General features: G+C 34.6%; 1 protein-coding gene across 6 annotated transcripts in view; it reads left to right on the top strand.

The window, feature by feature from the left end:
• The window catches only part of esrrga (estrogen-related receptor gamma a), a 241,352-nt gene that overhangs the window by 154,671 nt on the left and 59,382 nt on the right, over positions 1–27,299 (top strand). For 2 of the 6 annotated variants that reach the window (XM_041252713.1, XM_041252712.1), the window contains exon 1: positions 8,730–8,949. The exons of 3 other annotated variants lie outside the window; for them this stretch is intronic. In XM_041252713.1, the coding sequence (XP_041108647.1) occupies positions 8,894–8,949 (56 nt within the window). In that variant the 5' untranslated portion in view covers positions 8,730–8,893. Of the gene's footprint in view, positions 1–8,729; positions 8,954–27,299 lie in introns of those variants that run through there. One more of the 6 variants, XM_041252718.1, reaches the window with a different exon arrangement.

The raw sequence follows: 27,299 nt of genomic DNA, 5'->3' as shown, positions 1-27,299 counted from the left end.
TAGGTCAGTGCACAGACACAAACATTTTGGACCCAAATGCTACAGGTGTAGTGTTTTTTTTTTTTTTTTTTTTTTAATACCTAATAATTTGTGGGTGGGATTCCACCTACAATTTAATACTTGCCAGAAATGAAATAAAGATTACTTGTTTATATTGGTCTGTTTGTGCCCACACTGTTCAATGGAAGAGGGGGTCTTTGTAACATTTTACATGCTGAGTGTCAACAGGAGCTGTGATATCCTGTGGTTGTGTCATCTTTCCAGTTACCAGACAACTGCGACCCACCTGCAGCACTGACAGCCTTATTCCCACTGCAGGTGGCTCTTTTAAACTTACCCTTATCTCTTTAGCGTACTGTACCAATAACTAATCAAGTAGCCTTTCCCCAGATGTAAGACACTAACTTATTTTCCTTGTGATACAGAAGCAATTCAAAGTCTTTCAAGGCTGCAGTCTCTTGACACTGGGAAATTCAGCTTTTATATAGTAATACATAACAGGGGATTCAATTGTATAATAAATAAATCAGTTTTGTGAGGTAAAGCTCTTTTTTTTTTTTTTTTTACACAAGTGTATCCTGCGTATAGCAGGTGTTTGTAATTTGCTTATATTATAACTTGAACAATTTCAGTACTGCTTGCTAAATGTTTATTCAATTAATTTAAATATGCTATTCCTGGAAATTAGTTTCACAGCTTTGAATCAGATCCACAATTCACCTTTTTGTATGTGTTGTAACATTCAATAAATGGCATGGTTTAGTTTACTATGTTAAAACTGGGTCAGCTAATCAAACAATAATTATTTTACCCTAGGCTACGCTTACTAGAGCTAAGGTATCAATCCCAGGAATGAAGGGGTAGCTGTGACCACATAATTCAATGCAGGAATCTCCCATAAAATGTTTTGTCACCCTTCAACACCTCAAAATAAATAAATAAATAAAAAAAAAAAGGATCTTGCGGTGAACTCCTCCACTGCACTAAATCAAAGCAGGAATCTAATAAACACATGTGGAGGCCTTTCATTTTCCATTTTATACTGCGAATCTCAGTATCTCTTGGAGAAAACCTGTTCAGTTGAACCAGGGCAGTATTTTCTGTGCAGGAGTAGCGTATGGTAACAGCGGTCTTCATATCAAAGAAAGGTTAGCTGCCATTGGATCCAGCCCTCCCATAGTCAGACAGAGGCTGTTATCACACCAGAGTGGCAGGGGGGCTTTGAAATTGGCACTTTCCTTCATGTGACAATTGTACCTGCTGATACACCATTAGATTACTTAGCCAGTTGCTCATTTCGAGCTACTGTAACCTTGTGTTATTTTTTTATAATAGTGGTTTGTTCTCATGTGTTTTAAGGAGGTAGTATCTTGAGGCAGTAGTAGTTTTTGTTGGGCTATTACACAGTAGTTCCTAGTTTCAATTTCCAGAAAACACAACTGGTATGTACATACGTGTGTGTGTGTGTGTGTGTGTGTGTGTGTGTATTTAAAATATAATAGTATACTGTAATACCACAACAAAAAATTAAAAACAGTACATATAAACTGATCTGTCTCATATCGGCTGTGCCTTTATGCATTGACTTGACAACATCAAAATGAGGAATGACAGTTGGAAAATAGGTGGCAAATAAGTTAGCATATAATTTCTTTAGAACATTCTGTCAAATAAAAAAGAAACAAAGTTTCTTATTTTGCTTTCAGTGAGACTAAAAAAGTAAGTACTAAATATTTATTCTGGTTAAAAAAGAAATCAAAACAAAACAAATAAAGCAAAGTTAACAGTTCACACAGCTATCCCAACATTCTAAAATAAATAGGTTTAATTGGATGGGTCCTGTATTCCACAACATGTATTTAGGAATAAAAGAAAACGTGTTCATATAGACAGGCAGGAGCTGAGCACAGCCTTTGAGTACAGTGGTGAGTCTAAGCATTAATCTGTCAGTTTATGAAACAGCCTAATTTCCAGTTTACAGCCATTGGCACCCTCTATTGTTCATAGTGGAATTGCAGATACTATTTGTTTCATCATAAGCCATCTTTAACATATAGCAAGATTCAGTACTAACTGCAGTGCTATTATTATTTAAAGTTATTTATTAATTGAGTTTAAAATATATACTGTTTAATGTGTTTTTTTTTTTAAATATGTATTTATTGATTTGTCAATATTTATAGAGTAGTGTGCTTACATTGGTTTATATATCAATTACAGTTCACTATTAAACTGCCCAAAATAGTATTTGCACAATTACACATACATATCTGTGTATCTGCATTTTAAAAATACGTATTTCTAACATACAGTAAAATGGCTTTTTAAAGAATTTTAAGCAATTGTGTGTTGAATTGATTTGCACTTTTTAAACCCCAGAATCCATGAAGGTTTCCAGGGCTGTAATTTAGTTGAACACTTGAAAGAAAGGAGGACAGCACTAGGTATATGTTTATTTGCATTTCAATTTAATCAGGTTTCAAAATAGAATCGGTTGTGAAGGAAAGTTTAAACTGGAGAGAGACATGTGTATGAAACACCTGCACACACCACAAAAAATATATCGCTTCATTCCCAACTTTTTTTTTTTTTGTAATGTCTGACAACACCCATCTAATAGATCACTTAAGACAAAATTACGGCATTAACTAGCTGACAACAAACAAGTCAGGTTTGATCTTGGCAGTGGAGAGATTAGAGCAGCATGCTCTCTGTGGTGTTGTTAGAAAGAACACCGTGTGTTCTTGTGTACTAAAACACAGCACACTCCCCACTGTGCTTGTTGCCAAACAGTGGTTTTGTCTAATCGCTCAATATTGAGTTAGAATTGAGAGAGTCTGATTCTAGCCAGATGAATGCAGAATATCTAAGCCGAGCCAGCTTGGGCCAGGTGGTGTTGGTACAAACACATGCCTGTATACACAGCTATGGCATTAGAGACTATGAACTGGTAGTTTTAGTCAAACTCGGTAGATGGACATCTGTTCATCTGTGCATGGTAGCACCAAGTTCATAGCTTCACAGGAGAGATGGTTGATGTATGTATTTAAAGGTTAATGCATTCTATTGTAGTCTGGCTACTAAGACTATCATATTACCAATGTTGATGTGTGTGTGTGTGTGTGTGTGTATGTGTATGTGTATATATATATATATATATATATATATATATATATATATATAGATATATCTATATATATATATATAAATTTTATATAGAATGGCGCAAAAATCGAGATATGTAGTTTAAAGTGAGCTTGACGGACCAAAGTATACACTGAAGCCTGGTGTAAAATGAACAGCTGGATTTTGTTTTTGTTCTTCAAATGTAATGGTTTTTGCTTTATATTAAAACATTATTTTACAGCAGACAATTTAACATTAAGACTACAGTGAAAAAGACACATGCAGCATTATTCTTAAAATCAAATATTTTTATTCTTGTTATTTGAAAATAAACAGAAAACTCAAAACAGGAGCTATATGTTGGATGTACTGTATTTCTATTAAACAAACCCCAGAGTTGATTTGACAAGTCATTTCTACAACACCAAACAGACTGATGACATGTGACCTAAATGAACTTGCTCTGCTCTTTGAGTTCTGTGATTGACGCAAAGCAAAGCAAGCCTTAGTAATTCCTGGGTAGTCAGTCTCAGACCAAGGGTGTCATCATCTTCTTTATTAACATTTCAAACAACAAAAATAAAAGAACATGACATGGATTTTCGTATGTGGGTAACTGTTTAAACACGCTACATGAAAACACAAAAGACTGACAGGCATAATAAAGGTTGTAATTATATTTTTATTTTTGTAAATACAGGTTAGGCCCACTATTAGCTACCGTACAGACATGTATACACAATAATCACTTTTTAAAAGTGTCAGGTTTTTTTATATATATAATATATATATATATATATATATAGATATATAGAATAGGATATATATATATATATAGATATATATATATATATTATAATTAACTATGTACAAAGCAGATGCATTTTACAGAAACAGTACAAACAAGCCTACAAAACCTAATTTAAAAAGGGTTACATATATTGACACATATTGGCATTTTAGAGCAATCAGCTTTTCCTCACCATGCATACTAAAAGTTAAGATGTATTCATGACGGTATGGGATTAAAGGCTTTTAATGTAAGAGGTGAAAAGTCATATTTGATTATTGCATGTTTAATCTTATTGATAACTTTATAAAGCTAGTAATTAGAAAGAATGAACAATGTTAATTATTTTAGCTGTAATACTTAGGAGCAGCAAAATAAAAAGTACCTTTTTATATTCATTGTTAAATGTAACTGACCTGAGTCCTTGTCAATCCTTTGTGTTTTTCTAGGGAAGCCTTCTTAGCAAGAAGAAAAAGCTCAAGATGTGCGAGGCATGCTAGCGCAGTTTAGATGTGCTATTAGTCAGTAGCATTGTGCAGCGCTGCCTCTGATACTCTGTCAAGCAATGCATCTGTATGGATATGGAAATGTGACATAAGGAGGGCTCTATTTAGGAGCGAGCCACTGTAATTGAATCAATACATCCGGACAGTGGACGGCAGCCTGCTGTTCAGTCCAAATAAACCCTGCATTTTCAAATTTGACCAAGAAAAAAAGTCTAAATACTAATTTTTCAGAGGCTTTGGTTAATAAATTTTACTTGAGTTTTCATGTACGGCTTTTCTAACTAGAGCTATGTTTCAGTCATATTTTGAATGTTCTATTTAAATCGCTGCTTCTGATGACATGAATTATTGAATATGAGAGGAACTTTTTTTTTTTCCCAGAAGACTGTGAGGAAGTGCATTATACCTGTTTACAAAATAGAACCCATAATAACTGCATTAAAAAAAAAAAAAAAATCTGTGGGGGTACTTGTTTGTGTGTATGTGGTTTATAGCCACCATCAGAAAAAGAAGAATGCCCACTGTAAACACTTTTCTGATGAAGTCCATAATAAATGAACTAACAAATCAGTTGGCTCTTCTAAAAATCTGTATCCACAATATTGTGTGGTCCCTGAGGCATTGGCAATTCACCAGTGTTTTTCTCCCACCATTTATCAAATTAACATTGGTTTAAATCTCCATTTTCATGCACATTTCAAAACAAAGATTCAAGACATGGGGGAATAAGGACCTCAGTTTACCTGTCATGTTTAGTAATGTGGTATAAAAAGCCACCTAAGGCAATATGTTGCTTCCAACTAGTTGAGGTATTGTTGTACTCCAGGCAATTCAGAGAGCTCATCATTGACTCCGAAGGGCTATGGTCTTAAAAGGGTTAAATTTAAATTGGCATTATCTTTAAGAATGAGAAACCTGGCAGAGACACTGATAATTACTCTAGCATTTCATTATAAAAAATAAATTCAAACCAAATAACAATACCGTAATGCTGGAAAATAAACACATTTGTAAAGGAACAATTGATTCCTAAGTTATGGGCAAAACAGCTCAATTAATTTTTATAAGTTACTTTTAATGATTTGGAAGACGATATTACATATTGTGTGTGTTTTGTTTGTTTGTTTTTTTTTTTATGTAGGTATGAGATGAGCGGGATAATGAAAATACTGGTAAACATTTAATTGTTGGAGTTGTTAGTAACCAGGTGCTTTTGCGAGTGGAAAGACAGCGATTCTACCCTGGTGTCAGTGACAGGACTAGAGGCTTTGGCCATTCTATTCCATTACTGCTTCTTTCTGCCGTGTTCTCAGGCTCTGTATTAAAGAAATACATGTTGACCCTAAAGCAATATATGAAGTTGCAATGTGCTGGTGCAATATTAAGAAAAAAAAAGTAGACCTTGAAACTAGTACTTGGAAAACAAAGGGCAACCAAGCTTTCATGCTAATTCAGAATGGTGCAAGCAAAAGTTGACAGTACAGATTTAGTCTGCATGTTTTTGCACCAGGTTTAGTTACAAAGAGTGCTACTCTTTTATTAAAACATCTCCTAGGTACTAATATTTGCTAAAACAATTTGTATCGTAACTAACGGTGCAGTGACTAGAATTAATATATGATATTGTGTGTGTGTGTGTATATATATATATATATATATATATATATATACATATATATATATACATACACACACAATACACACATATATATAATATATATCATTTATAAATAGTAATATGCATATGATGTACATTTACTGTATGGATATACAGTACATGTTGGGGAAACAAAAACGTCATGTACAACCCCTGGGTTGACGTACAAGTACAAAATAAATAAAAAAGACTGTATAAGTCAAGTACAAGAGCCTTTAAGTCTTAACTTTATTCTCCGTTACGGAGACTACACTTTTGATACGTTATAGTGGTAGAAATTAACAATCATGTAGACACCAAGGCTTACTGACAGCTGTGCCTATATTAATATATTTATATATATTATATATATATATGATATATATATATATATATATATTATATATATATATAATATATGCCGAGGGTTAAAAGTAGATTTGAGTATTCATTTCAAATGCTAAAACGCACAAAATGTATGAGATTTTCTACTAAATGTATTGAATAATTCAAGAATTAAGAGAGCATTTAAACTTAATCTATGAAACATGTTGTTCAATTTGAGATATGTGCATTAGAATTACAGGCTCATATAGTGTCTGATGTTTTACAAGCAGTAAAGGTACAAATAGCACATATGCATTTTGTTAGTGTTATTAATCATTATGTTTTATAAGTAGTGTATAAGTATAAACATATAACATGAAGGCAACATTTTATTACTTTACAATTAATTGAACTAGACTTAATTGAACTTTAGTTTAAATGGATTTAAATGACAAAATAAATATGGACCTACCATCTTAAATTTTGAAAACTGAATAACAAGTGGAATATTTGGAAGCACAAGTGCATTAGGAAAAAAAGCATGAATTTATTGTTTCATGTATTGGTGCATAAAACTGGTGTTTAAGATTATTTTTGTTTTGTTTTTAATGTAATTCTGTTTCCTTAAGAAAAATAATATTGTTGCATTTACAGATTAAAGTGTTGCCAGATTCATTTAAAGAGAAAAGTAAAGCCTTAACTGTTATTCCTATGACAAAGACATGCTTTTGTCTGATGTGAATCGGAACATGTGGAAAGGGTGAAGTGGTGTAAAGCTAATTTGTAAACTAAAGGTTATTCATTTGCTATTCATCAATTTGCAGCAGTTTACTTTAAAATTTGAAATTGAAAAAATGTAAAACAATTGTATGTATAACTGCTGAACGGATTCACACAAGGACACAATCCTGTAGTTGGGTACACCAGTCAGCATGTCGGTTAGCTCCTGCATTTTCAGATCAGTGGGGAATAGAAGTCCTCCGAGCAAGGAGGAAGATATTCCCCACTGATTCTGAAATTCAGCAGCATCTGTTGGTAATCTAACACTAGCGGAATCTCTGTCAGGGAAAAATAATAATACAAAGCTATATTTTGATTGTGTTTTAATGGTCTAATATTAGTGAAGCAGCAGAGCTCTTAGTTTTGTTTTGTATAGCTGGACAGTTTGTTGGATATCTAAACAGTTCTGTACAGTATGTCAAAAGGCTTATAACTGGACAAACTTGAGTATTTATTGTGAATAAGGATTATCTTTAGGTTCTTTTACAACTGTGAGAATTTTTATCAGCCCTCCCATGCCAAAAAAATATTTCTTTTTTTAAAGCAGCTTAATTAATAATGCTCATTATCACTCAAAGCCAGTATTAATCATGATAAATATTGTTTTATTATTCGTTTTCCTGCTGTGAATGCCGTGCTAACACACCCCAGTCTACAGCTGCTATATCTTGTTCCAATATGCTTCTCAATTTGACTTTCAGCCGAATCTAAATTAGATATAACTCTCGCAACACAGTAAGGGGTAAATTCAGGTTTACTCAAAGCCAGCAAACTCTTTTAGGTTAGTTGTTTTTTTGTTTTTTAAATAAAAGGCAGTGTATTCTTTAAAATGTAATTAAAAAGGGATAAAGGCTTTGCCTCACACCTATGTTTTAAATAGGATATCTGTATTTGCATTAGGTTTAGGGGAAAGCGATGTTTGGAATGCTAATGGAGGCCTTGATTGTATCTATTATCTTGTATTTGGAACTTTCTTAGATAACATTTTTTTTTTGGGGGGGGGGGGGGGGGGGGGTAGTTTTTTGCTTGATTTATTTAATTTATTTTTTGACCTGTATTACCCAGTTAATGGAATCATAACTACACAAAGAAGGACATGTTTATATAGGGAAGTACACTGTCATAAAGATGTTTAATTTATCTGCAGTAAAAGGAGATCACCTAGGCTTTGAAAAACTATTATTGTATCTTGATCAACCCCTAGTTCTACTTCATAGTGCTTTCAATTGAATGTGTAATATTTGTCAGTTTCAAAGGGTAATTTACCTGTTTGTTACCTGAAGGTGATGATTATTAACTTAAGAAAGGGAATACCGCCTCTTTAAGGCCCCTTTGTACTATTTCTCACCCTCCTGCTCGCTCTCTCTCCCCCCCCCCCCCCCCCCCTCTCTCTCTCTCTCTCTCTCTTTGTCTCTCTCCTCCCACTCCACCTGCACAGATCCCTTCCCTCTGTGTAGTCAGTGTCCTGTCCACCTCCGATTGGCTAGGAAGCCACCAATCTAACGTCTGGATGGACCAGTGGGACTGCATATGTAAAGCCCTACTTCATATTAATAAGCTCCAATCTGGGCTTTAAGTCCTTGATTAGAAGTGCGAGAGCTTTTGGTCCCAACTGGCTGTGCCTATAGGCTTGTCACCAGGAGAACATTTGTGTTAATTGCACTGCTCTGTCAGGGAAAACTTTGATTTATAGAGGGGGTTTGCTCGAATTATGGTTGCAGAGCGCACATGGATTCGGTAGAAGTTTGCCTGCCTGAGTGTTTTTCCCTGCACTACGAAGAAGAGTAGGTACCTTTTTTCATTATAAGAACACAGATAACATAAATAGGTGTGTACTGTGCTGTACTGAACTTTGTTTTTTTTGTATGTCTTGTGTGAATCTTGTCGTTTTGTTTCTCAGTTGAATGTGCTGCTTCACTGTTGGTTGTCCTATTGCAGTTACCTGTGATTCAAAGTCTTTCAGCTTTATTGATGTAAGACTTCTTAATTTACAAACATAGAAGGAAAATCAGATATTTATGATTTCATTTTGAGTGGTTTTTTATGTGTTGTATTTTTACCTTTGTATACCTGCCTTCATTTTGACAACCTTCTGTAAAATGCTTCTGATTCATTTAGATATTTCAGTAAATCAGTGAGCTGTATGGTGAGGAAGACAAAATGAAGGATTCTTATTAAATATCTTAACAGTACAATATGTATTTGGAAGTAAGAGTGTTATAGTGTGGCCCAGTGTCAACACCAGGATCCTATATTTCCAGTGTGGATCAAGAGATGTTAAAGATAGTGTTTAAAATAAGGGGAAATAACAGCTAAACTACTGTGCAAAGGCAACTGTGAGGTTTACCTTAGCAGTGAGTGCACTTCTGCCAAGGTAACAGTAGAGTATTCCTAGTAACTGATTGGAATTAAGAAGTAGCGTACCGGGATGTTGTATGCATAAAGTTAATGCGTTTTGCAAAGAAAAATAAATAACTGATAGGTTACATTAGTTAATGATTTTCAGAATGTATTTCATTGTTATTTTACAAGGTACTTCATTATTGTTATCTTCTTCATCTTTTTTATTGAAAATAAGGTAACTGAGGCTAAACATTTTTTTTCCTCTTCTTTTTTTTTTTAAATTCATACCAAATGACCAATGGAAACATATAATTATTTATATTGAGAAAACAATCACTATGTAAGTATAATAATATTATATGTATTTAGTCACCTTTTCAAAAAGGAAAACTAAACTATATATATATATATATATATATATATATATATATATATAGAATATATATAGTTTGTAGTTTTTGTGCCTTTAAGAAATATACAACTGAATTACACTGAATCTTTGGTGACGTAGTGAAAAGGCTACTTTTCTTGTACACAACATATCTCTACAGTGATATTTGTACATCGACAGCTTAAAGAAAGTTTGTTTATATGAAGGAAAATATGAATGTTGTTAGTCTTGCCTCTTACTGTTTTCATTCATTGTTTAGATGGAAATTGTTTTGGTAGCACACAATATGGTCCTGCTAAGGAGGCACAGGAACAGTTTAGTTTACATTTTTGTGACACTTACACCAAACAATTAACAATATGGGCTATTTTAAAGGTATCATACCTGCCTATTTATAGACATTATAGAACCCTTAGGGTTTAGAATGGACTGTGTGTGCCTGTGCTGCTTCTTTTAAACTGTGTAGCCGTATTGCGCTGCTGGATATAACAGTTTTGTTAAATATAAATGTATCAAATACTGTTAAATCTAAGAATTTTTTTTTTTTTTTTTTTCTCTCTTATTAAGCTGTTTTGTTGACTTTATCCTCTTCAGGCTAATTTGCATGCTTGGTCTACATAAGCTCCTTAATGCAGATGCATGTAAATGAAATTTGTGCACATGCTTTTTTGTGCATTGGAGAGGATTTAATACTAATTCACTGCTGCTTTCATGAATCAATTTAATAATATAAAAAAAAGTACATGCCTGTCCTAACAGTTAATTCCGGACGCTTGTTTAAAATACAAAAAAGGTGTGTCAGTGTTCAGCACTTTTGGTGGATTAGCATCTATAATGAAAGTACATACTGTAATAATTAAAACATTGTAAGTCTCAACATCCTTATAGAAATGGATTCTTCAAGCTTGTTTTCAAGTATAGTAAATATTTTGCTTCATTTGGAATTAAGACCAGTGATAAGTAAAACATTCCTTTTCTATTTAGAGTTCCTGAAAACAATTAAAATTATGTTACAAAATGTTAAAATACCCCCCCCCCCCCCCCCCCCAAAAAAAAAAAAAAAAAAAAAAAAAAAACCATATTTACAGTAGAATAGCTGCTGTACGGTGCATTTAAATTCTACATTAAAATAAGCTTTTGACACTTTAGTGCCCTTGCCGGTAATTGAAATTATGATTTTTATTTTTAATAAATAATCTAATTCTATCAAAAACAGAACAAAAACATGTCAAATCTCAAAGAACACCGCCTCTGTAAACAATTAATAGGATGATTTACTATCCCAATGCATTGTTTAAATATGTGGATAACAATATCATGCTCAAAATAAACACGATAAATATCTGACATGGAAGGTATTGTGTACAATGATTTTTTCGTTTGTGTTTATTTTAATTTTATTTTTGTTGTTGTCATGTTAGGTTTTAGCAGGTAAAGTGTATTTTCGAGTATTAAATAATGAGGCTATTAGTAATTTATTTGTACACACACCCTAGTAATTGCAATGTTGCAAAAAATGAAAGGGTTTGTTATTGATAACAATTCCTTCCATTTCAGTACTTTTTCTGATGTACCATATATACTAAGAACAGTGTACATGGATACACTTTTTCATCAGTTGTGTTTCTGCTATGCGAGGTACAATAAAGTGGAGGCTATAACGATTAAATGTCCGTAAACATTGATTGAAATTTCTTTTATGTATTTTTTTTTTTTTTAAGTACATTCACTGTGTTATATACATATTTTATTCTATGCTGTAGAAATATACATTTGTTAGCACCACTTTACACAGTCACTTTGAAAGACTGCATTAAGAAAATGTTTTAACTCAAATAGGCTTTAATTTAAACACAACTACACCACAAGACAGTTAGCTATTTTAAAGTAAGTTTAATGGGTTTTAATTTATTGGAGAATATGGAATTTGAGTTTCAGGACATGAGCAAAGGGTAATAACATAATTTAATTTATTTAATCTCAGTATGGAGTCATTCACTTAATATGCTAGTTCAATTATACTGTCAGAATTAATCTGCCCTGTCATCTTCTTCTAATTGTCTATACTTTTGTGTGTGTGTATTTTCTTACCGAGTTCTAAATATTTAGGGAGATACATTGCTGTGTTTTAAATGTCTGCCTGTCTGACTGCTTTGTGCTTACCAGTGCTTGCCACTCTTCCTTATTTATAGTACTCAATTTGTTTCAGTGTTTATTGCCACTTCCCTTTATTTAAAAAAAAAAAAAAAAAAAAAGACTGAAGCATTCCAGAGGTAATTAACCCAAGTTAAAAGGGAAACCCCTTGTGGGTAGCCAGTCATTCTCTTGAAAGGCTATATTTTTCTGCTTTTGTTTAAAAGGTGGAATACCCCCCCCCCCCAACCAACCACCATCCTGGTCAGACGACCTGTTTGTCAATTTCACTGATTTATACTTCATCCATCATTGATGGCTTCACAGAGATGTATCCGATTTTGGTTTACTTTTTCAATAGCATTAGACTCAAATACCACATGAGACATCTGTAGCCCGAATTAGGGAGCACATGGTGTAATTATGCTAACTCATACTGAAATAGTGAGTTAAATTTGTATTCAAACAGAAACAACATTTAAGCAGAAAAATAGGACCACTGTATTTTTTCCCCTATGTCTAATAAGAAAGAATTTCTTAGTGGTGATAAACGTATTACTTCTTGTCAGTTCACTTGTAGTCTAAGATCATTTGGAGGAGAAAACATGAAGTGGCTTTTTGAATACAATGATGAATGAACTGAGCAGTTTCTGATATTGTACAGGTTGCAACATAGCATATTTTACAATGTGATATTACTGTTAATTGAAATTTTCTAAAAAATATTTGAAAATGTTTATTTGCTGTGCTGTTATAACATATATTCGAAAAATACCTATTACAAACCAATCTGAGAAAGCACTTTGATTTCGGTATGTAAATGTATACAAAAAGTACAAATGTATTTCATGAAACAAATCCAAAACTCTGTTTATTCCTTTTAGATGTTTTTTAATTGGATTCTTTTTTTTTTTTTTTTTAACCTCATGCATGATTACATGTGAATTATATGAGAGGGTTAGGAATAGGATAAACCCAGATTGATTTAATTGATTTGGCTCTGCCAAATGGATTGCTTTTTTCAGTATTACTTTAACTATTGGAGTCGGAGTGCAATATTTACATGTGAATAGGCTGGATTGTGTAGCCCTCCAGGTTTTATGGGAACCACTGAGTTATATTAGACCCACCAGTAACATTGTGACTCACTTTCACTTGGGGACAGAACAAGCAGACAACAAATAAAAGGTTGATATCCTCTGAAGCGACGTGTGTGTCGGGGATTTTAAAGTCTCCAGAGGAAATCTGTGATTATGCTGGGACCATTTTTTTTTTAAAATTTTTTTTATCTCTTTTACATCCACTGGCCTTGTATTAAATTGTCATTGTCCTGAAGCAGGGGGAGAAATGGATTGCAGCTCTTGACGGCGAGTGACAGTGAAATATTTAGCCTCTCTGTCCCCAGTCATACTTCATGTGTGTGTTTGATAGTGCGGGGATGGCACAAGCACAGTCTGCAGCTTGACATTCTTCCCACTTGCATTCTTCCCTGATTCTTGCTCTTATTTTGATACACATGCCATGATTTAAATGTGTGATATTTTTGAAGCCCCTCGTATGCTTTAAATTGGTACTTAAGCATGTTGTGCACTTAATTGTGTATGCATGATAACATATACAGTATGCATGGACTGGGATGACATACAATGTGGTATAATCATACAGTCAATAAAGACTGTGAAAATAAATATTTTTTATAATTAAAACTGCCAGCGCTATAAGCTAAGTAGTACATTTGTTTCCTTTTTTCTGTCTGTTCCAAAATAAAAGGGCAAACACAATTCTTTAAATTGAAGCATACCTGCTGCAATCTATTTGCTAGCTTTCTCTCTGAAATCAGCGTATCTACACAAACACATTCTACATCAAAAATCTTTTGTGTGTTTTTTTTTTTTTTTTAATCTTTTTATGTAATTTTTGTTTTTTCAACTTGAACCACGCAACATATGTAATTCATCTCTGTGTCACTTAAATGGCTAAGGAGAAGGCAACTGAACATGCGCTGCGCTGAGGGGGTAGAGAGAGTGTCACAGATGAGCCGTTTTAGCTCTGCTTGACCACACACCCTTCCCTTCAACATCAGCCCAAGCTGTTACAAGATGCGCTCGGTGAGGTAAACTGCTCTAAGGTCATACACCACACCTTCCCCATAAGAAAATAATTCCATCTTCAACATTCAAATGCTAAAGATCATTTTAGAATTGTCCCAAAAAACTGCAATGACATCTAAAATGTGGGACAATTTGTTGCGTCTTTGGGGTTTCTCCTATATGTTATATATGTTATGCCATGTGGTGCATCAAAATCTACTTTTGTTAAATAGCTAACGTATATGATATAAATACATTCTGTAAGCAATAGTGTTTTAAATTGTTATGTTTGGCAGAAAGCTATTGAAATGAAACAATGAAGTTTATATTTTTTAAACAGATTCTTACCTTTCATGTGTGTTGAGATGGATGTTTTGATGCAGTGTGTTGCCGATCATTTAAACCAGCATGTTATTATTACTTGCCGGTATTTTTTATTTATTTATTTATTTCATTTGTGTAATTTTTAAGCAACATAAAGAAAAGCTTTGGCTATCAATGTTTAGGAATGCTTTGGAAATTGGATTTTCTATCTAGTTCTAAACTTTTTCAGCATGGCAATGCAATGAAAACTATTGTAGTGGTCCAGCTTAATTAAAAGGGATATTTTTAACTGTAAATTATCAATATGTTTTCATACAATTTCCATCTGTTTACAGAATGCATCTGTTGCCATGTTCACTTAAAATTACAGCAGCGATATGTTAACAAACAAAGTGAAACTATATTAATATGAAGGATGTTGCTTTTTAGACTTTTCACATGTTCAATAAGGCATTAGAATTAAAATGTTCTTTGAATTCACAGGAGGAAACAAAACTGCATTCCATTTGTCATCTTACAGATTTTTTTATTTATATAAATGCTGACAAATGAACCAATTCCTCGTATTGATAGTCCCAATACCAAAAACTTTACTGAAACGGAACAAGGTTTTTATAAAGTGTAATGATGCTTTAAAATGCTGTGAAATCTTGCAATTTTTTTGTAAACTCGATCCCATTTGGGGAATAAAGCAATGAATTCCTACAGAATTCGGTCACCCCTGCCCATCACTTCAATATAAGGCCCATCATATTAAATTAGACAGTCCATCTGGTGTGATCTGCGAAGCTATTGTTGTACCATGGCATGGAATTTCACCTGTCTCATCAATCACGTAAGCGCAGAAGGAGTTAAAATAATATTCTTGATAGCAAAATAAGAGACCACGGAAAACCTAGTATGCAGCAATCAGGAATTGATTCTGTACACTTTGTATGCAAGATGTGGTTTCCTTGATTCCCCTCTTTGCAATATTAGCATAAAAACAGAGCTGCTGAAGAAGCAACAAAAGAAAAAGTTAAAAAAGCTTCCCAACACATACATCCTTTTTTTTTTTCAAAACTACATCATATAGATTTTAACCCTTGGATAGTCGAATGGAGCTATAGCATTTTATGCTACTGGTCTATCACAATGTCCTATTTCTATGAGAATTTCTAAAGTTATACTTGTATATATATATATCCCCCCCCCCCACACACATATATAGCAGGCTTTCTGTCACTCCTTAGAGAGATATCAGTACTAGTAGGAGTTATTGAGCTTTACCAGGCCTTTAAAGGCTAAAGAGCTAGTAGCATGGCTATCCACATGCCACTGTTTTGCATTAGTAAGAATGACACCTGTCCAATCAATCAAGGGTCTGTGACTTCACAGATGGAACAGCAACACTCGGCTGAATCTCTCAGCACTCACAGAGTCACAGGCGCTGCCACAGACACACTCACTTGGCTTAATTCATCTCATTGTTCTCCTTGCTAATCCTTGACAAGGCTCATTCTGTAGTTGCAGCTCTGTCACAAGCCTGAAATGGGTTCAGGTATCGGCCTAGCATTAAAATCTCCTGGTATATACAGTGCCTTTTAAAGAATGTGCTGAAACTTTTGTTTTCACTTTGAGAGTTTATATTTCTTTCTACACATTTTTACAATTTGTTTATTTATTTTTTTTTGGTTAAACAACAATTTGGTTTATACTTTGTGTATTAAAGTGAAACACTTTTTGCTACGGACACATGTTACCATAATTTGGAGTAATAAGAATTTATTGAAGAGACTCTTGCTTTAATACGCTGTTGTGGTAATGTTGAAAGTGTTAAGCAAGCGGTCTGCTGCTGCTACTATGGTGAGCAGTACTAGCAGGCTGAGATAAACGGTCAGAGCAATTGAACACATTGTTTGAATGAGCTCTGCTATGTCCTTGCCCCCGGTGCCTTCAAATGCCTGGCCATGCAAAGTCCTCTTTACGGCTTCCCGTTTTCCCTCTTCATTTATAGTCAGATTAGTATTATTTTTTTGTGTGTGACATCTGGTACAAGATTCCTGCCCTGTGTGAACCACAGCCCTGCTGGACAGAGCAAAACAGCCAAAATCAACCTTCATTCTTTACCAGTATCTCACTGCTATTGAAAGGAGGTTTAGTACTAATAAATGCAAAATGGCACTGTGTGTATTTGCATAACTATTGCTTCAAATCAGGGCTATTTCCTCTTGCCTTTTGTTCCTTCCTTTCCTTCCCTTGTCCACTTCAATGAGCCACTTTTTTTTTTTTTGTTTAATCTTTGACCACTATTCAAAACTGGCACTAAACGTAGGCCTAAGGATTCAAGCATGCTTTTTTTTTTTTTTTTTTTTTTAAATAAATGAAGCCTGGTTTTGACTGCATCACAGATTCTTTTCATATGTGGTGTACAAACATCTTCTGCAGTGTGGTACCGTATAATGATTCCTGCAGTTATTATTAGACCAATAAAACAAAGCGGTTTATGTCCACTTCGAACACACCTCAACAGCTGTTCTGTTCTAAATGACAGCTGAGGAAGCGAGTAGGGATGGAATATGTAGCTTTTTTCTAAAACTGAAAATAAAAGACATAGAAAGCACAATAATCTACAATAGAGAATAATTGTATTGTTTTAAATTTGAAATGTTAAGGATTAGAAATATGTTAATTTATCAGATAAGTAATAACATTTAAGGTTAAATAAAACACATTGTAAAAATGTATCTGCTTTTAACTTTGGATTTAAAAAAAGCAATACACATTGACCCGTGTGTTTTGTTTTTTTTGTATCATGTGCAAAAAGAAAAATAATCATACTTTTGTTTCATTAATACTTCTGATTTCCATGATTGTGTGTAAATACACTTAGTTGTGCATTTATCTGATAGACCTGGCATAATAAAACTGTACATTGATTTTAGGTAACTGCTCTGTTTATGTACTGCCTGATAAGCGTGATGGAGAGTGAGGGCTTTTGAAATTCTGACACAAGTCTGAATGAGGAAAAAAAAGAATAATCATTTTAACTGGCACCATGCTTATCGACTGGCAAAGAAAATGCCAGCGAAAGTAAACATTTTATACACTTTGTTTCAACAGTCACGCGCCGGAATACATTATCAGTAATCTTAAAGTTTATTTAATGGCTGTGTTACAGATATATGATTTGATAAGGCTTCAATAAAACAGTAACTAATTCTTAGTTAGTCTTTCAGTTGCTGTACTAATTGTAACAGTGGGTGGATTGATCTAACAGGCTGAACGCAACAATTGGCCCAAATAGGTTGGGCCCTCCAAAGGTTTAGATGGGATTCCCAGTGATAGGAGCCTCCACCAGTAGCCGATGGCTTTCTTTTCAGATATATTTTGCTGTTTGCGATAGAAATGTTCCATTTCTTTGAAAAATGTTGTTAATTAGTCTTTTGTGTTGTATTTTACCAAGGCTTGTTAACTTTATACTGTGGAGACCAAAACAGTGCGCATTCAGGTTCAAGGCCTAGCACACATTCAGAGATAAACCAAGATAGTAAAACAAAACCAAACAAAAGTGCCGAAACAAACTGCCAAAGGGGCTTTCAAGTTATACAGTGCAAATCATTTTGATAACATCAAGTTTCTTAACAAAAGTCATATCCTATGTTAGTTAAAAAGGAAACACAATTGTTTTTACATAAAGATAAGGTCTAATAATATCTTCACTCAGTTTCCAGTTAAACTACCTTCATTCTTAAAGAAAGAAAGATAGAAAGAAAGAAAGAAAGAAAGAACATGTTAATTTTTAATAGGGTCAGAACCTTTTTTTTTTTTTTTATAATTCACATACTCTAGAAAATCCACTTATACAAGATACCCAGCTAAAGCTCAGATGGGACATTAAAGATTACTTGCAACCCAACCCAGTTTGTCCTGCATTTAAAGCAAATCACCTTTAACTGCAGCACAGCCCTAACAGTCTCCGCAGGTTGCGGTATTAAAGCACAATAAATACAAATTCAAATATGCTGCTGTCAACTTAACAGATGCAGCAAATAATGGAATGTCCACATCTACTATTCTTTCAACTAGATTAACAAAAATCACAATCAAAATACAAATACAGCAAGTTAACAAAACCAGGCCTCCAACTCTCAAGAGTTACTGCTGTTATCTGTTAAGGTATCTTGCGACTCCTGACAGTTTTCTTTTTTTTTTTTCTTTTTTATTATTATTATTTATTTTATTTATTTTTTTATACAAGAACCACAGAGAAGTTTCATCCAGCTCTAACCACAGCACATCAGCAGGTAACTAGTCAGCAGCAGGTGTCAACACACAGAACAGGACCAGCACTGTGACAATGTATATACTAAAAACAGACACCCCAGCTTCCCACAGAGGACACCAGACTAGGTCTTACTGCCTGCTTATTTAATAAACAGCTATTCGGTATGTTTTGAACCCCCACCTTTATTGCCCTCAGGTTAAAAGACGTAACAAACAGGAGCAACAAAAAACCTTTGGCACCTAAAACAAAACCAGTAGGTTAGCAAATGACAGCCTGTATTTTGTATAACCTGTTGCTTTTAATGCAACAGTGGGGATTCACTAGTAGTTTAATTCAAACTTGAGCTTGTTTTACAGTATTATCAGTGAAGCCAGTTTTTTCGTTTTTTTTGTCTCCATTTATCAGTATCCTTAGTTAAACATTGTACAGCAAAATTTGCACTAATGTACTATCAAAGACATTTGAATCTTTTTTATTCATACATATATTTCAATTTAACTGCATGAATAAAATAATTAAAGTAGGAGAGCTGTAGTGGAATATTACAGGAGAATGTTGAATCCTAAATGATGGGCCAGCCATGTATGATGTGAGTGATTACTGTAATTACTTGGTATGCAGTACTTGTTGGAGGATCTAGGCCGTGTGGATAATGACATCGAGCGTGTCCAGTGAGGTGAAGAGAGAGGCAGATTTAGGGAGACTCCACTCTTAATTAGTAAGACTGTAGCACACGACACACATTATCCCAGAATGAACGTTAGTCGTTCGTTTTAAGCTTCGGAAATATGTCTGTAATGCCGATGCATAAGAGTAGGCACTGCTTCGTTACTTTAGAGAATAGATTTGCCAGCAGGATTTTTTGTCAGCTACTGTTGAAATATAGGTCAGGAAGACATCAATTGAAGTTTACCATACGACAAAAAAATAAATAGTAGAAGAGAAGACAAACAATTACTTTTTCACTAATAATGTTGCTCTGGTCTTTGTTCGTCATTTTTACTTCAAATTTACCTTCTGGTTCAAGCACATATCAACTGCTTAAATAAGGTTTTTATTTTATTGATTGTCATTTTATTATTCATTAATTTATTTTTAAAAGGGGGGGAGGAGGTATTGAGGGTTTTTTCTTATAGAAGTATGTTTATCTTTCCGGTGATATCACTACTCTATGCTGTACTTAGAGGGTATACAATATATAACAACCTATATTTAGAGTGAAAGACAATAGCGATTAGTGTCTTATTGTTATGCATCATGCAGTATGTAACTATGCAGTGAGTGACAGGCATTTTCCTCCCCTTTCCAAAACCTTTTTATTCCTGGTATGGTTGGCATTAGTGGGTTTTTATTTTTTGGCATGCTAGATCGGGATTACGCAGGGCAGAGGGTCAGTCTGCTCAGTGTTGAGGTGAGTGGCAGCCCTTCAGCTGCAAGGGAATGAATGGTCCTTCACTGGCAATCAAATGGCTGCCTGCCAGTCAGTGGTGATAGAAACAGGTTGTGACGGCCTGCCTATTGCAGACCAAAGCATATACATATATGCAGCAGACTCATAATACAAGGTGTACATTTTTAGGGTCTCTATTGTAAAATCAACTTTGATTACAGTAGGGTTCTGGTTTTCTCTTCATACCGTTATTGTTGACACTATATAGTATAGGAGTTGTAGTAGATAAATTCTAAGATAATTACTACTTTATCACAAATCTAAGATATACATGTTCTGTCCTATTTCCATGTCTAAAAGTTACTGTGTTTGCTGTACAGTCTTAAAAAAAACAAAACAAACAAACAAAAAAAAAAATCTATAATGAAACTTCACCTTCACTCAGAATTCCGGTCTGATGCTAATTTACATTGATAACTTAAATAGATTTAGAATTTAGATTGCTTGTGCACTCATTTTACAGTTCCCTACTGCAACCCACATGCACTGTAATCATATTATCTGTTAAACAATATGTAATAATTAAAAAATGCGGGCAGGAATTCTGTATATTATGTTTTTTTTTTTTTTGTTTGTTTTTTTCAAAATGCAGATCGAAGAGATTTTTTTTTTTTTTTTGCCAGGGTCCAAAATTCCTCAGACTGTGTGGAATTATGATGATGCACAAATGCTAAGCTATAGAACATTTATTATATACCATATTTGTTGAAGGGACGCAGGCTCATGTATATGTCTGTGTGTGGCTACAGTTCATATGTAGATAGATAGTGACTGATCTTGTAAGGGATTAGGGATCTAAAATCAGATGCTTCCTGATTATGCTAGGTTGTGTTTTGCAAATAGCCTGTTGGCAGTGGTGATCTGTTTACTTTAACTAATTTCGACAGTATGCATTGGATTTTGTTTTTCTTTCTGCTGGTCGGATGCTAATGTACCTGGAAGGAAGAGCCAGCCGCAGCCAGCCAGCATCGGGTGGGGAGGCCTGCCATCTGTGCCACCTGCTGCATTTGTTTGTCCATCTGGTTTACTCCCGGGTTCTCATTGTGGGGCTGCGGTGGAGGAGCATCGGGGAGTCGGGGAGGAAGGCCGGCAGGCAGTGTGAATTATTTAGGCTGCCAACCCAAATAAAGAGACAAGGAGTGAGACAGAAATGGAGAGGGAAGGGAGGGGGAGGGAGCTCACTGCACAGATGCAAAGGAATGTGTTAAATGCTTGAAAGATCCCTATTAGCATATAGATTTAGATGTATGGAGATCACTGTGCAGATTACAAGACAGTGAGTTTTATCTAGATTTAGTACTGGCTGATTTGCTTATAAAATATAACCAGATGTGGTTAGAGCCTTTGGTGTTTTTGCTGTTGAGGTTAAAGGCGAATCATTGTTTTAGGTAAATTTGCAATGATTGGTTCAGGGTATACTGGTTAACCCCTTCCTACACTTGAATAATTTAAAACTCTAAATGATCTGAGCCGCGGTACCAGTCAAAGTGATACAGAATTTTTCAAATCTGTAATGAAAAAAATCTATATGATTTCAGACCTCAGCATTTGAGGGGAAAATGTTTTCCCCAATATGCACCTGCAGTACAATATATTGCTCATAGAGATTTGCTATATTTAAGGAAACCACAGAATATGTTTACTCATCAGTAACCTGTGCTAGTGTAAAATAAACATGTTGCAAATACCACAATAACACACAAACAGCTTGTGTTTTATAGCTACTTGTTGGTTACCACAGTAGGCCTATTTTTCTATTTGCTGGTAGTTCTGGAATAAAAAAAAAAAATTTGATATATATATATAAAAAATATATATATATATATATATATATATATATACACACACACACACACACACACACACACACACACTGCATTTACATTTTTCTCCTTGAATGTATTTTTAGACTGCGCTTATCCATCTTTTATAATGCCATTGTGCAGCTGACAACTAAAGATGTTCCCTGTGTTTTCTACCAGTAATCCACTGTTTTCCATTATCAAGAACAGTTTTTCAGTCACCGATAACAATTTATCCGTCACAGAATTTCTTACGCACGGGCCGTATTGGATTTTAAGCAAAACCCTTTAAAAAGAGAAGCTTTGCCTGTGACTGCAGGCTTCAAAGGGAATTACGTGAATTGGATTGTTAAGGTTAGTCTGGGTCAAACCTATTACAGTCAATTCACATGCAAAACTCTGCTGGTTTATATTAACCCAGCAACACTCAAGTTACTGGCGTGGCATTCTTGTGTGCCAGAGACTTTTGCCAAAAGCAGGGAAGCCATGACATGCATTATAACCGTGTTGAACTGAATGAGACTGTCCCATAGACATTTTTTAAAAATAAATATTTTATTTTGTTAAAATAATTTGTTTGCCACTTCTGCTGTATACAGGTACGTAGTAACAGTCTTTATCGAGAACCTTGTTATCTGTATGTTAAGGAATATACAGTAGTCTGGTAAAATGTTCATCCAGGTGGGTATTAAATAGCTGTTTGTAATAGAATTCTTAGTAAGGTGATACAGTGTTGTTGGTCCTGGTTGGTTCTTTAGAAGGATAGAAAGATTAAGAGTAAGTCATCAGACAAGGTTTGTTTTGCATCACATAAAACAAAATTCAGAATTTACTGTAACTGTTTTTGGCGCATTAGCATCTTTCAGGGAGTTGGGATTTAATCGTTGTAATAAAAAAAATAAAACAATCTTGAGTCAGTGCTTTAGAGGCTAAAATTAAAATTAAAATCCTGGTAAGAAATAAAGATGTCACTGGCACACTCGGACACTGCTTCCTGGCCCAGCGCCGCTCCCACCAGCTGTGCTGAGAAATTGAGCTGTAAACACAGCAATCTTTTCCGCAGCATTTTGTGACAGCGGATAGCCCCTCTCAAGTCAGACTACAGCTCCCAAGATGCTCTGATCACCACACCACATGCTGAGCGTGCTCTGTCTTCAAATAATGTGCTCCTCGAGGCACCCGGAAACAGTAAGGCAAAAGCGCGGTCTTCAGGTCAGCGGAAAAAAACTCCATCTGTTCTTGTGCAATTATGGAGGTGATTGCGATTTGCCTGATAGATGGGTTGAATCAACTGATTTAGCTTATTTCTCTCTAGAGGTGATATTTTATTTATATGATAAAGCACTTGGAAAGTGATTAATTTGTCAAGAGAACGGCTTGTTACTGTAAATGTGCTAGACATGTAATAAACTAGATTGTCTTCGCGCAGATCGGGAAATGAAGAGCTTTTCAGTGGAGCTACAAAGAAGATTAGACTGGTTTATAGCATGGACTATTATTCAACTATGTGTGAATTTCCTTTTTTTAAGCATTAACCTGAATTCCTCAAGCTTGACGTCTGTCAATGATATGTATGTATTTTCCTTTTCTTGTATTTTAATAAGGATAGTCAGATTTGGAAGCCAATTTTCCCTCAAGTACTCAAGCATGTCCATTACAGTTAAAGCCAATAGGACTGTCATCTGACATCTTCCAGAATCTAACATGCTTGTTTAAAGCTGCAAAATGCTTGGTCAGGAGCAGAATGTATTTTATACTCCACAAAAGACTTTCCTGAAATAGTCACTTGTTTGAATAATTGAGAGCTAACTATTTAAACTGTAGTTCACCTGCAAAATGCTTTGGATTAGGGATCTGATTTTTGGGCGGATGTGATTACCGTTATAGATTAGTCAGCTGATCAGAGGAGTCACCCTTTTTTTCTGTCAAATGCGCCTTCTACACTGTACATTGAGTATATAGACTAATTTTGCAGTCACTTATAAGTCTTAATGTAATATTATACATTTTCTGTTTTTATTTCAGACTTAGGACAGCAGGGATGCCCTTTGTGTTTTGGTTGTAATTAATGTTATGGATAGGAAAATAAATAAGCAAATAAGTAAAGTCCAGGTTGGTAGCAGGGGCTTGCCAAGAGGATGCAGTCACGTTAAGCAAGAGTGGTAGAATTAGTATTACATAACTAAACCAGGGAATGTGAATTAGATTTGGCAACAGATGGTGCTGTTCAGATTTAAGATGCTTTGTGAATGGAAGGCAGCGGCAGCAGCTTGCTGCATATCCTTGCGCTTGATAGACAGGTATAAATCATAACAATCCCGTCTTGACAGCCAATTTCGAGAATCTGATCTGGTTAAAGACGCAGCTTTCCTGCTCCAGTCACTGAAAACAACCACTTTTGTTAAGGCATGTCATATTTTCTTGGAGGAAAATCCCTTTTCATGTTTTTTAATAAAAAGTGTTTTTAATCCAGACTATGTCTATAAGCATTTTTTTTTTTTTTTTTACTATTCTTATGTCCAATTTTATTTCATTTGAACGCCAGTTCATCTTTCCATATTTTAACCGTAAAGTTCAGTCTTACAGTAAACTGATAGGGCATCTCTGAGCTGCATCAAGGCTGATAAAGATAATACTTTATGATGTGGAATTTATCTGCAGAGTGGTTGCAACAAAATTACATAAATCATCAAGATTGGAAAAATCCAAGTTGTTAAATTTCCTTTGCGTGATTTTTCAATCCAGCACTGTTAAATGTGTAACACAGAATTGGCATTGTACTATGTTAAAAACAAGATCACCCTTTGGACAAAAAAAGATAATGTTTAGTTGATTAAGAGTTGACATTTCCAGTAGAGTAATAATATCAGAGCCCATTGATTGACACAAATGAACTGCTGTGTAACTTTAAAGCACCATGCAAGCACAAATACCCTGCCCACAAACTCATTAGCAAGCAAATGTTTCCAGTTCGACTGACATTGTTATTGCTGAAACCGAAGCACATAAAATTGCACGTTGTAAAAAAGAGACAAAAAGAAGAAAGTCAATGGAAATAAAAAGATTCTAATAAGTACCGAGCGGACGGTCACTGAGCGAAAAGGCATCCTCCCAATCACAGTCAAATGAAACGTGGTTGAGTAACAAGCCGGTGACACCCTGCTGCTAACTGACAATATGGTGCAACACGTCGGGGACAAACATTCACTTAAACACCTATTGTACTATGTTTCTGTGCTGAATAGTGTTGAAATTGGACAAAGAGCCATTGGAAGGTGCAGTAACCTTATCTGTAGTGGAAACTTAATTTAATCCTTTGTGGTCCAAGATTTTCCACATGCATGAAAAACAGAAGGAGAAAATCCCTATACAGCAATCCAGTAATTTAATAAGGCTAGGTTTTATTAAGATATAGAAAGACATAGTATATGTGGCATGTGTTTTTTTTTTTTTTTTTTTTTTTTTTAAGTTTTCACATTGGCAAACAATAATTTGTATTTAATTAATATTACACTACATTGGTCTTGTTTTTATAAACTATACTGTGTATAGTTTAAGTGGGTGTTAAAAAGTAAATCCAACCATTAAATATACTGGAACCCAATTAATTTGCCCCTGCTGGTAGTGTCTTCATGAATGTAGACTACATCAATTGAAAAGTTGCCTGTATGGCAGTAAGAACCTGTTTTTTTGTTTTTCTTTCTCAAAATCCCCCATACTGTGCCCCAATATATTAAAATATATAGAATTAGTCTCAGCATGGGGTTGCCATTTTAGAAATGCACATTGGTGGCATGACGGTGGAATTGTTTTTACTTAAACAAAATGAGTGTACAATATAGAGGCATATAGCCCTTCTCTTGGTGTGCTGGCCTAAGTATCCCACTTCAGGTCATCTTTATTGGAGCACACCACGAAGCTGCTGAAAGCCTCTATAATTTACTGCATATTACTATTTCTTTTTTTCAGAGTAGACTTCAGCAGTGTACCTGTATCACAGAAAAAATGAATCAAGTACAGAAAGACTGTTCAAATCTAATTGTGCGCTCCTGGTAATCTCATTTTAACTTGTAAGGTACACATTTAAATGATGGGTTGTCTTTTTATTAATTCCAGATTAGAACGTTTGGCTGTCTCACCTAGCACGTTAGAAATGTTTTTTATGGTCCGCAATCCCATTGTATAAATGTGTTTTTGCCATTATCACATTGATTGCATGTAATCAAAGGTGTTATTTTGCAGCAGGTCATTGACAATGAAGTGAATTACCACTTTCCAACCCAGTAATGTTGTAACAATTGATCTCTCAATGCTAGGGGAAATGACTTAGATGTATGGTATATTTTTAGACACAGAAAAACAGTGCTCCTCCGCCCACTGTTTTGAATATGATACCTGTGTAAAAATACATTAACAGTAGTTGTTGCCTGTATTGTAATAAATACAGAAGCAATACGTTTATAGTTGGATCAGAAAGTGATATGTGGGGTAGCCTTTTATTTTAGTTTTTAATTGTGTCAAAATATCAAGGAACTACAGAACAAAATACATTCCTTTCTACAGCACTTAATATATTCAGAATTATTATCATCCGCAGATTTAATTTGAACCTTTCATGACAACTCAATTTCCACACATTTGACTGCAATTCTGAATTAAATGCTGGGGAGCTACAGTAAACTCTGTATCACACAGGTGCTCTCTTCTGACAAAAAATAACTGCATTACCTTGCTGTGTGTATTAGGAACTATATAAAAACACTTTCTTCTGAAGAAATGGCCCTTATGGCTTATGGCCCTTATTCCTCCCCCTTCTCTTCACCTTAATGTAATGATTACATGTTTGGCTCTATAGTTGTCAAAGCACTGAATCAGTCAAACGGTATAATGACACCCTGTCACTGCCAAGTGTCCATGTTTTCCCAAATTGTTTCACTGTTGATTTGTGATACATTGCTTCAATAAAAAACATTGCTTCAATATATGAAATATATATATATATATATATATATATATATATATATATATATATATATATATATATACATACACATACACACACACACACACACACACACACACACACACACACACACACACACTCTGTGGACACTTCTAGAAGCAAAACCTTTCTCTTTTACCAAAAACTGCAACAAACTATAGCTATTGTATTACCGGACACCCATTCCCTACTCTACTGATCAATTTTGTTTTTACACGTTGTGTACCATGGGCAGTTAGTTCAAGCAGAAGAGAAGTGAGTTACACTTAACGGTTACAAAGCTGAAAAACTAACACTGCATCTCATTTCTGTCACAGGAGCATAAAGAATCA

The sequence above is a fragment of the Polyodon spathula genome, chromosome 6 (assembly GCF_017654505.1).
Source record: "Polyodon spathula isolate WHYD16114869_AA chromosome 6, ASM1765450v1, whole genome shotgun sequence".
Classification (NCBI taxonomy): Eukaryota; Metazoa; Chordata; class Actinopteri; order Acipenseriformes; family Polyodontidae; genus Polyodon; species Polyodon spathula.
This window is presented reverse-complemented; position numbering and strand designations above follow the sequence as displayed.